The sequence below is a fragment of the Melopsittacus undulatus genome, chromosome 6 (assembly GCF_012275295.1).
Source record: "Melopsittacus undulatus isolate bMelUnd1 chromosome 6, bMelUnd1.mat.Z, whole genome shotgun sequence".
In the NCBI taxonomy this organism is placed as follows: domain Eukaryota; kingdom Metazoa; phylum Chordata; class Aves; order Psittaciformes; family Psittaculidae; genus Melopsittacus; species Melopsittacus undulatus.
Window position 1 is genome coordinate 21,787,914 of NC_047532.1, and position 12,070 is coordinate 21,799,983.

Here is a 12,070-nt window from a genome sequence, read left to right on the forward strand (position 1 = left end):
TACAAAACCAACCACAGCTTCCAATGACACTACGTCAAGAAAAAATGTAAGCCTGCAACCTGTACAGTTCCATGTGCCCCTTATCTTTTATCCTGCTATCATGAAAAAGCTTCCACACAATGACGGCTGAAAGTTTTCAATCCTACCTGAACCCAACTCATCTTTTATTTGGACAGAAGACCACTAATTCTGGGGAACATGTATCAAAGGTTTCAATGAACTGTTTTCTATGATATCAGACAGAAGGTTGATTTTTTTTTTTATAAAATACTTTTACACATAAAATTCACATGAAGAACAGTAGGTATCTGCACTCTCTTACATACATGTGTATTTTTTCAATCCTCTCAAAAACACTGTGACCAGAGAACGGGAACAGTTGGCAACTCTTCCATTTTCCAACTGTCTATACAACTTAACAGTTTTCCCACTTACACTGTAGATATATTAAAAAACCCTCTCCATCACTTCTGAGGTTATACAGTAAAGCAAATAGCTTCTTTAAATTTTAAGAGCTGAAATAACATTTTACTGTTTACCACACTTATAATTTATACTTTTTGAACAATTATTTTAACCAGAATGATTTTAATATGGTTACAAATTATCCCAGGTCACACTATTAACTTGAGGTAATAATTCTACTTAAAAATGATTTAGCTATGTCATAACTGTCAGCACAGCTGAATGTGCTAACGCATTTTTGTGTGTATTATGACCAAAGAATATTCTGACATTCAAGAAGGCAGTACTGAAATTCGAGTAACAAACCAAATATAAGAAGTCTGACGTCTACTCAAAAATGTCAAACTGGACTTCTCTTCTGAAACAGGTTAATAATGATTCAAAATATTTTCGCTGCATCATTCCCCTACTAAGTACTGCAAGTAATTCTGAAATTACTCATGGAGTTCAGCTGTTTAGTCAGAACTTCCTTTCAGTGTACAGAATTACACTGAAAGAGTAATTGTTCATTAATATCCAGATACAACTGGAATACCAACTAACAAGACTGATGTACTACACATGAAAGAAACACAAGAAACAGAGTACCTCCTCATTAAGTAAGGCTGAGAAACAAAATGCTGATGTTTCTACATGGTTTCCACTACTCAAATCATCAAGGGGTAATTTCAATAAAGAGTAAATTTTCTTTGTTCTTTTTCCTGCTACAATGCTGAGGAATCATAAAAGAACAATTCCACTGTTTTATTATGGAATTCCTCCATTATAAATCAAGGCCACAATACATCAGAATGGCTTTAAATGATAACTATATGAACTGCTATAGTGACACATCGATCATTTACTAGAATACAACTTCATGTTTCAAGGGAGCTGTTATCCTTGGGAGATTTTTAGGGCCCAGTTTTGCAAATCTATTTCAGCTCTCAAGGAAAACTAAAAATACTATGTCTCTGACTCAAGATAACAGCATCTATTGTATCTTCAAAAGCCAAACTGTTCTGTTACCTGGTAATACTCAAGCGAAATTACAACCAAAATTTTCAGAATTTGTCAAGTAGTGTACCAAGCAAATAGATGGTATGCATCACCTTCAAGATTCATGTACAGCAACCTAGCAGTGTACATGAGTATGTTTACTAGCTTTCAGTTTTATTTTTAATTGTCTCTGCTACTCAGCAAGTCTAGGACCAAAATATCAATCTGAAAAAGGAGACAGATCTTACCACTGTATTTTTGAGTTGGGAAACAGGTTATTTTCTAGTCACTGTTTTGTATACTGTAAAAAACTGGAAAGTGGTTTCTGTCAACAGCCAAGTCATACTGTACCAGTAGGAAGCCACTCTGGAACCAGTATAATGGTTTTAATGGTAATATTCAGAGGTGCTTTAGTTTACAACTTGCTCAATACTTAAACATGAGAAAATCCTGAGGACCAACTGCAGGATGAGATCCAGCTCAGTACTATCACCCTCATAAGCTTGCCACATGCACTATGAAAAGTTTTCTTCAGCAGCAAAACTAAAACTGCTTGGGTGCAGCATGTTCCAAGTTTTAGTTCAGCTCCCCATAACAGCTGCTTGTGTTATTATCTGTGCTGTGAAAAATATGAAAGAAAAGTCAGTGAATGAGTTGTAATTCTTACCTTCCCCCTTTTATATTAATAGGGACAAAACTTTATGGGGACAAAAGCATTACAGTAAGTACAGGAGGAAGCACAAACAGTAGAGCTTCATCTCAGAGCCTGCAGACCACACAAACTCGCTGACAGCCAGCCTTCCTGTTCCATCAGATTTTGTATTACTTAATGCTATTAAGGAGGTAGGGAAAACCACCAGTTAGCACTAATTCAATTCTGGGTGAATACCTGCCCTTCAACCTCACTTGGTCAGTTCTTTCTAGGTGGATCTTAAGAGAAATGTTATCTTCCATATGAAGATTTTCAACATGATGATGAATCAAAAAGTTCTCCTAATACTTTTGGGATGGAAAGTACCTTAAAGATCAAACCCCCTGTCACAGGCAAGGACACCTTCCACTGGGCCGGGTTGCTCAAAACCCCATTCAACCTGGCCTTGAACACTGCCAGAGATGGGGCATCCACCACTTCTCTGGACAACTCATTCCAGTGCCTCACTACCATTACGTCATGATTTACACACTCGAGCTCATGATTTATAGAGTCAAGTTAAATGGGTCCAGACATCAAGAGACCTTCAAGAAAGAACTCAATCTGAACTAGAAAGGGAAAAAGTCAATCAAAACTGCATTTCTGTTTTTCCTCTTACTTGATTACTGACTTAGGTATTTTTATAATTTTGCATTTGAAGAGCTATTATTAACATCTCTCAACGTCTTTTTTGGGTTCACACTCCTCTTTGGACTTGCTCCCAGAAACTTTATCCCAACACCTTATAACTAGCTATTTAGGCCAAGCAAACGCAGGACTAGTGCAACTCACTTTGCTTTCCAGAGACAGGAAATTAGAAAGATGGCAGAGCCCTTGCCAACAAATTACATCATTCTTAAAAAAGCAGAAAAAAACCCTCAGAACTTTGCATTGAAAAATGTGAGATGAACTAACACTAAAATGGGAAAAAAAAAGAGAAAAAGGCCTATCACATCTTAAAAAATCATGTGTCTGGGAGTTCTACTGCAGTTTTCTTAGTCCAACACACAATTCTCCAAGTATACCATCTTTACATATTTTATGTTTCAATCCACCACTTTTGCTGTGCCAAAATAAAGAAGAATAAAGGTAGTTATGTCTTCACAAATAATCTGACATCAACCTGATAGAAGGCTGGGAAGAGCAATTAAATGTACTATTAATCTTAGCTCCAAATGCTTAATATTCCATGAGAAAAGAGTGTGCAGTTGGAAGAGGACAACTCACCAAACCTCCCATGCAAACAAGGAGACAAAAAATCCAAACCAGATGCTGCTACATGTCTGGTCAAACAGAGATACCAGAGAAAGCACTGGCATGTGCAAGCCCACTAGTCCTCAGTATACAAATCTACATCAACGACAACATCCATGGGAGAACACTGTGGACAAAACACTGACCTGGAAGACATTACCATGATTTGCAAGATAACAGAACCTTCTGCCAATGCATCATGACCATTTAATTTTTCCTTATTCTGACAAAAACAACTTAAGAAGCAAATACATTTCAGTTTCATAAGCCAGCTCAAGCAAAGTATTTTGAAACAGCCAGCAACAACATATAAACTGCCGTTTAAACACAGATTTTAAGTACTGCAAAGCACACACTATTAAAAAAGGGCATGATGTAAATGAAAGCTAGTTATGATGCTTTCATCACCTAGAACACAGAAAACAAGTTACAAGAAAAAAAAAAATTTATTTACATTATGAGTATTAGGAAACAACTATCAAACACCTTCATACCAAAGATGAACTCCAGAACTTATGAAAGATACTTTAAATATATACTTTAAAATACTCAGATTGAAGTATTTAAAAGATGTTGTTTCCCAATGATCAAATACAGACATCTCTCTAGGTATGAACTATTTTTTGCAAGTTGATAACTAGCATGAATACAAGTAAATGCCTTAAGGCACAACACAGAATTTTAAGTCTGGTTTTCTGCAGGTTTCAGAGCCTTTAGCAATATATGTGGATTGTGCATTTTTATTTTCTGTGGTTATAAAAATCCCCAAACAAACCAAACAGCAACCCTTCTTATCAAACACGATACGCAAGTCTTCTAAAACATTATACCACGCGACAACAGAAAATACCTGCACACATACCCATCTTTTTGTAGTACTCCTCCCAGGCCTTGGTATAGTCAACCTGCCCTGCTGGTGCTGGATTTGGCTGCTCTCCTGAATTACATTAAAAATAGTTAAAATAAAACTACTAGGTTTTGTTTCATGCATAGAACATTTTACAAATCATGACATTTCCAGTAACAATCCCAAATAACACAGCCCAAATCTGACACTTTTGAACTATTTGTAAAAGACACTGAAGAAACAAAGAAATGTTTAAAACATTCAGCATGTTTTCAAAATTCAGGAAATGCACACTCACAGTACAAAGTACTACCTAAAATTTAAGTGGTAAGCCTTATCCAGGTGCAACAATTATACTAATACAACTTACACCATAAATGTAATTGTCCTAAAACCACTAACATGATGCAACTGTTTAAGGAAATTACTATCAGCGGTTTGGCTCATTTCATTTTTACTTATGACTGCATTACATAGACATTAGGTCAGCCCAAGTAGCAGCAAAATTCTCTCTGGAGTAAGTTACAAGACAAACACAAGAAAACAGACTCCTTTGCAATAAATTTACCCTATATATGAAGACAACAAACAATAATAGGGCATCTACACCCCCACAAATGAGAAACGTATCCATTTTACTAACAGCTACCTTGTCCATTAGTTTGGGTTGTAGCTGGTCCACCAGGAGGGGCTGCAGGTGGTGGCTGTGCTTGCTGCTGATAGTAGTGAGCATAGTAAGCTGCCCACGCTGCTGAATTGGGATCTGTTCCTGGCTTACCTATGAAAACATAACATAAGCATTTATAAAAAGTAGTACGAATAGAATGTGATCATCAGAGCTTGTATTTCCCTTCAAGGAAAAATCCATCTAAAGCAAATAACCACATAAATCCTGTATCTCTTCATTCTAGTAAAAACTTCCACGTTTCAAACAAGTGTATTGTACACAGTGTACTGTCACAAGACTGATAAGAAAATTGTTCTAAAACCCTTACTACTACAATGCCATTTATTAATTTTTTAGCATGACAAACAGCATCAGACTTTCAAGTTCATTAAGAAGCAAGGTACTAAATGGTTTCAATAATGAATCATTCTAGCACCAAACAATTTAAGTGGTTTTACTTTCGTCATAACATCACACTAATGACACTGGCACAGGTGGAGAAGGGATGCCAAATGCATGTTTCTGAAACAGAAGAATACAAATCTTACTAGGTATTTGCAACGCATGTCAGTTTTAAGGTAACAGTAAAATACAGAAACACATAGTATTTAAGGACCTGAATCCCCATACACAGCTATAAAGCATCATGGTCTGCCTACAGCTTTTTGGTATAACAAATAGTACAACATCTGCTGCTGCTATCTTCGTGCTTCCCTTACTTTTAACTGTATCTAGGTAGGCCAATGATGCTAATGTTTCCTAAAGCCTTATTTCTGTTTTTCACATACACCCTTTAGGAATGGCTTATTCTTATTGAATCACAAAGACCAATTACATTACCAGATTGGCAGTCCACAGAAACCGGAAGTCTACTATTGGAGAATGTGTGTTTTATAATACAAACAACACCCTTTAACATTATTTGTATCCTTAAAAGGATAAAAATATCTGCAAATAAATGCAGCCAACTGAGGAAAGAACTTCACTTAAGGACAGAGACATAACTGACACTCTAAAATGGGAACAGAAGTGTATTCACTCCAAACACAAAATAGGTTAAGACAGTGACTAATAGAAGATAAAGAACTCCCCATAAAAAGGGCATCAGGGAGAAGAAACCCACAACACATTTCTTGTAGTATTTCATTTAGCATTAAAGCAAGATATAACCACTTAAAAAGCACACATTAGTACCAGCATACAGAAAACAATATTAACACACTGTTTCCTATTTTAATTGCACTGCTTCCACCAACAATAATGCATTTAAACTATGTTCTAAGGTTACCTGCAAATATCAAATAAGCCATTGCTCCGTTCCCTCCCTCATTCCCCTTAGTAGCTACTTCTCTAGAGTAGAAGAACACAGAGCTGGATTCATTAAATTTCCAAAGAAATATGACTGTAGTAACTAGCTCCACTTTCACGTGACAAGAGGCAAGCATGGCTCTGGAGAAAGCACCTCTGAAAAAAACACTAAAATAACCCATTTGTTACACTGAAATTAACAACTAAGTGGAAAACTGTATAAAGCTCATCCAAATAAATGCTAGTTGAAAGAAACAAAAGCACAGAAGAAAATCTCAGATTTTTTTAAGAGGAGAATTTATATGAAAAACACTTATAAATCACCAATAAGATGACATCAAGGTATTTGCCATTTTTACAGATCTTTATGTAGCTAAATTTAAAAAAAAAGCAAAACAAAAACCCAAACAAAGAACAACAGTACGAAAAAGGCTGTAATGTTTTGGGAATGGTTTTGGCTTAAATGACACTTTTGGTATGCTAAGACTTAAGTCACTTTGAATAATTCTACTTTTAAGTAATACCATATACATTTTCAAATACTAAACTGAATGCATGCAGATCAACCTTTTACAAAAATCTGGGAACTGAAACCAGAGATGGCTCTTTGCTTAGAAATGATATATAAAAGACTTTGATATGAACAGAACTCTCTCTAGATTGTAACATCCCCCAAAGCTCTCCCTTTCTTACCTATGGAACTTGTGTCAGTATCAACAACTATCAGAAATATTTATTCAATTTATAGCAAAAATAAAATTGACATCTTCTGGCTGAAGTGATGAAGACCAAGCTCTACCTCAAACAAATGAGGTACAAGTGACTCAAGCATCTAGCCTTACCATGCCTTCCTTGACTGCAGTTCCGTTTCCCCATACGTTCTAGTCCAACCAAAGGATGTAACTTAAAGAAAAGCAGGACACTACAACTTCGGGAAGTTGTAATTACATCAAACCTCCCAGTCTTGGTAAAGATAAACAGAATACAAGAAACAGATTCTACAAAGATGGGTTTCAGAAGAAAACACAAAACTATTGTAAGCAAAAGCTTAAAATACACAATCCTAACTAGTATTACTGTAGTAACACAAATTTTATCCCTCAAAAGGGACTGAACAGAATAAATTTGTATCAGACTCACAAACCTCATATAGCTCAACAAAAACTAGAAAGATATAATACAGTGTTAATTATGCAAAGTCGGGATCAGTGAGACTAAAGAGCACTGCTTAAAACAAAATAGGAAGTCATTGACCAGTAAAGAAAACATCCTCATTAAAGAACTTAATGTTTAGTGAAGAAGCACATTCCAACTTCAACAACTAAATTTCAATGTCTCACAAGCAACATGTGGACTGTAAAACATACATAAACTAACAATTGGCAAAGAGCCTGAAGAATAGGAGCTTTTTCAGATTTACCAGTTTAACACAAATGAACGATGAAATGTACATACACGTAAGGACAAAATGTATATACTTTAGTATATCCATGCTACAGCGTAACTGACATTTTTTACCTGGATCCGGTGGGTTTGGTGGCTGCCAGTGTGGGTAAGCATTTCCCCATCCTTGTGGAGCATATGGAGCTGGAGGACCACTACAAAAGATCAAGTCACACATAAACACTGAAAGCCAATTCCAGCATCACCCTATAATAAAAGTAAGATAGCAGAAGCAGTACTTACTGAGGTGCAGGGCCTGGAGGCCCTGGATTGTAAGGAGCTGGGTTATATGGTCCCATGGGAGCACCAGGACCTGGTGGCCCAGGAGGTCCATGTGGGCCAGGAACAACACCATGGGGTCCATGTGGAACAGGTGGACCCAATGGATTTACTGGACCCTATAACAAGAGTAGCACACAGATGAAAACAAGAAGTTTTTCAGCAGTTTATGATAAACTTGAACACTTTAAGAGTATAATTTAAGAGGTCTGATGGCTTTTAAATAAAACCATTTCCCCAGGGAAATCGGTCTTCCTGATTAATTAGGGTTATGGTTAGTTAAGGAGTTAAAAGCAGCCATGGCAGTAACAGCAACTAAAAAGTTGCATTTATTTCAATTCTTTCTTGAGGAAACCAAGAGTTTACAAATAAACATGGATTCTTCCACAAACCTAAACAAAACTACCAGGGTTTTAAAATAAACTGATACATCTGAATCTGGTTAACCTTGATAATTAAATCTGTTTGTAAGGTCAGGTACAAAAAATAGGCAGTAAATATGGTTACATGCATACACAAAACTGTAGTCAAATTGAAATACATAAACTTAGATTAAAACTCTACCTGAACATACTGAGACTGAAAACCTAAACATATAGCTTAGTAGCTTTAATAGTATCAAGTGTATCCTTGAAGTCACCAATTTTTTCATTACGCACCAAGTGGATATCTTCAAGAACACATTAAAACCAACACTGTATTACATTGAAGAAAACCACTGTTTCCTCCATATCAAGTTATTGCCTCCTTTAGAACATCAAGTTATGTTTATATTACTTCAAAACCAGATTACCATTACTACTATCATCAATTTGCTGCTTGATTAAATAATTTGGAAGTGAAATGGAAGAAAATTCTCCACAAAGGAGACTTGCCTCCTATTCTGTTTAGTTATGATAGTAAACCAAAATATAGTTAAATACTCACTCCAATCTTTTCTTCTATGAGTTGTCGTGCATAATCTATTTGCTGTGGTGTTCCACGGATAGTAAACATCTTCATGTTTGGATCCGCATTAGGTGGAGGATTTCTTTGAAGTTCTATTCTAGCACCAGACTGCTGGCTTATACTTTTAATAGTTTCACCACCTACAATACAACATACAGCTTTTATGACATGTATTAAAGCAAAAATACCAAGATTCAACTCAGAGAAAGTCACATGCATGGAAACTGAAGATAAAGAAATTAAAAGGCACCTTTTCTTATGAGCTATACAAGAACATCCAAGCAATTTTAAAAAGTGCCTTTTCAGTCTAGTATAGAGCTTTCATTGTAATAAACTAGTAAAAAGAAACTATTTTTTAAAGACCACGCTATTGTTACTGAGAAAGAACAGCAAAGAACCCCTACAATGTCTTTCTCATTCATGTAAAGATGGAAGATTAGACATGAATATTAGTCAATACCCAACAATTATAAGAAAATGCAACCTTAAAGCCCATCCTCCCTATAAAGCAATAGGCAAGCACAGATGACAAAAAAACACCCAGAAACTTAACAGATGGTGAAGTACAAATATTTTGCAGTGCACTTTATCCAGAAAGTTAAATTCCCTAAATTAGTTCCTCCTCTTACAGGATCCTGAGAAGTTACTTCTATCATCAGTAGACACAGAGTTCCCAAAACAGGGATCATTTTGCATTTAAAACAAAAATACCCCAACAACAAGATCAAGTCAACCTTCCAAATGAAGAACTGAAGTATGTCAGCCTATCGACATTACAAACTGAAGACTGAGATAACTCACGTGTTCCATTTGGAAGCATAGAGTAAATTGTTTTTAAAATAAAACTCTTTGGGAAGTAACTGCTTTAATAAACACACAACTAAGAAATTGTTCCAGGATACCATGATAAAAGATCTTCACTAGAATATGAGAAAAGTAGTTTTAAGAGTGAGATGCAGTAACGCTAAGCTACTCAAACAGTATCAAATGCAAGTTAATTAGATCATCTAAGAGTCTATCAAACACTACCAATGCAACTCAGTACTTCTTACTTTTAAAAGTTACGTAAGTTTATTGGGTCTTGATTTTTAAGTGCTGAGTATGTGTTTTGGTAAGGAAAATATGAAAAGGATATTATGAGTGCTATTTTTTAGCATTATTGTGTTGCGCTACTACATATGAAACTATTTCCCAAAGCTTCTCTTGAAACCTTTCTAGTACCACTACCTATACAAACAGAAAAGCTGAGTTGTTTTAACTACATATAGATATGTGTAATATATATTGCCTTTGCCAATGATTAATCCAGTTTTGCCAGTGGGAACAATAAAATTGAATTCCTGTAATCCACCAGGAGGGCCCATGTTCCAGTTGCCTTGGCCTCTACCCCTTCCTCGACCACCAGGTCCTGGGCCACCAGGGTTACCAGCCTAAAAAGAAAAAGCAACAAATTAGCATGTTCTATAAAAAGTACTGCAAACAAATTGTTAAGAAAAAAAATATTCACTACTCATAGATTTGAATGAAAGATGACAAAGGAAAGGATACAGAAGCAAGTAGGAACTTTCACATGTACATCGACATAATTTCTGCCGTCAGTAAATGCAACAGTGAGGCCATCTCACAATAAGCACTTTAAAAACACTGATCACAACCAAAGGTTAACAGTATACAGGCTATTAATACAAGATAACAGAAGCAGCAGCTCTAGAACCAGTGAAACCAAGAGCTGCCATAAGTCTGGATCAGTACTGCCATCCGGACACTTGCAGAACTGTAACTATAAAACATTCATATTCCAGACTCAACTTTGAAGCATATTCAAATGACACCATTAAATTATCTTCTTTAGTTATACACTCATTTTTTAAATTTTTATGTCTTTCAGGAAGTCAGGGAGGAGATTTCCAACAGCAAACAATGCATTACTCAACCTGAACACTTCGAAGGAGATCTGTAATAATTTCTGCAGCATGCTGACATCTGTCAGGAGGCCCTGTGATTTGGGCTATCCTATCCGGAGTTGTTCCGTCATCTGGAATGAAAATGAACTATTCCAGTATATGTAATCCAGTAAATTTACACTCAATTTACAGAAACTTATGGACTTATTACGCACCTGGCTTGAACTGGATCCTAACACCAGCATCATTTTGTATCTTTTTTATCATCTCTCCATTTCTTCCAATTACAATACCTACAGCAAACCGTGGTATTGGAACCTTAAAGAGAAAAAAAAATAAATTCAAGCTATCGATGATGCAAATATTCCTGCCAAATTAACAAAATTAAAGGGTTGCATATTAGGTTGGTAAACTAGGGCCAGCTCTATACTACTTTTTAAAGTGTGATTTTTAATTCTTTTTAATATCAAGTCACAAAAGCCTAGCAAAAATTGGATGAAAATATCAAGAGAGAGCCTATGCACAAGTTCTTATAGTGGCAGCACTTCCTTTGAAGGTGGGCATTATGCTTCCCACAATCAAAGAACAAAAGTTCTAACATGCCTAAAATGCAGATTCTAGCAGATGAAGCTTTCAGCGTCACTTCTGATCAACAGTTATATGACTTTCATAATAAGTGGACTTAAATACACTTTTTTAAAGGCCAAACTCCAATTTCTGTAACATTATATATTTGGCTATAAAACTTATCTCTTATTTGATGAAAACCTCCAGCTAGTTGGAACTGTTCAGAACTGCTGGTAATGTAAAGTGAATGCTGCACAGCATCTAAAGTTGCAATTTCTGCAACAAACAAGTAATACTTACGTGCCACAACCACTTCTGGAATCTGGTTAAAAGCTTTCAGTCGTATTACCCAGCTTTACATTTTAATGTTAACATCTCAAAATACAGTGAACAAGTTTTTCAACCATGCTTACGTCTATCCCTTCATTTCCTCCTATTCTTGACCCATATTCGTTGCGCACCTCTCTAAAGCCACCTTGATCACGAATTAACTCCAGCACCATTTCCTTGGCTTGCTAAAAAAAGAACAAAAGTTTGTTTAGGTAATTTATTTACGCAACATCAGAACAGATTTAAAAAAGCTCTGAAGTACTCCTTACCTGAACTTTATAAGGGTCTCCAGTTATCCTAAGGGGCTTGTCTGCACCAGTGTTCTGTGGACCATCTTGAATCATAACCATTTTGACACCTGCCCGCTCCTGTTTCACAAAAGAGAGGTC

General features: G+C 36.0%; 1 protein-coding gene across 11 annotated transcripts in view; it reads right to left on the reverse strand.

The window, feature by feature from the left end:
- Window positions 1-12,070, reverse strand: part of FUBP1 (far upstream element binding protein 1) — a 36,192-nt gene that overhangs the window by 17,106 nt on the left and 7,016 nt on the right. For 8 of the 11 annotated variants that reach the window (XR_004080856.2, XR_004080855.2, XR_004080858.2 and 5 more), the window contains 10 exons: window positions 11,951-12,049; window positions 11,765-11,866; window positions 11,000-11,102; window positions 10,815-10,915; window positions 10,169-10,310; window positions 8,860-9,020; window positions 7,897-8,051; window positions 7,729-7,808; window positions 4,885-5,013; window positions 4,251-4,325 (listed from right to left, as the gene is read on the reverse strand). Coding sequence is in view for 7 of the 11 variants with exons in the window: in XM_031050749.2 (XP_030906609.1) it covers window positions 4,251-4,325; window positions 4,885-5,013; window positions 7,729-7,808; window positions 7,897-8,051; window positions 8,860-9,020; window positions 10,169-10,310; window positions 10,815-10,915; window positions 11,000-11,102; window positions 11,765-11,866; window positions 11,951-12,049 (1,147 nt within the window). In the remaining 4 variants the exon portion in view is untranslated. The remainder of the gene's footprint in view (window positions 1-4,250; window positions 4,326-4,884; window positions 5,014-7,728; window positions 7,809-7,896; window positions 8,052-8,859; window positions 9,021-10,168; window positions 10,311-10,814; window positions 10,916-10,999; window positions 11,103-11,764; window positions 11,867-11,950; window positions 12,050-12,070) is intronic. The other 3 variants (XM_031050750.2, XM_031050748.2, XM_005151044.3) reach the window with 1 other exon arrangement.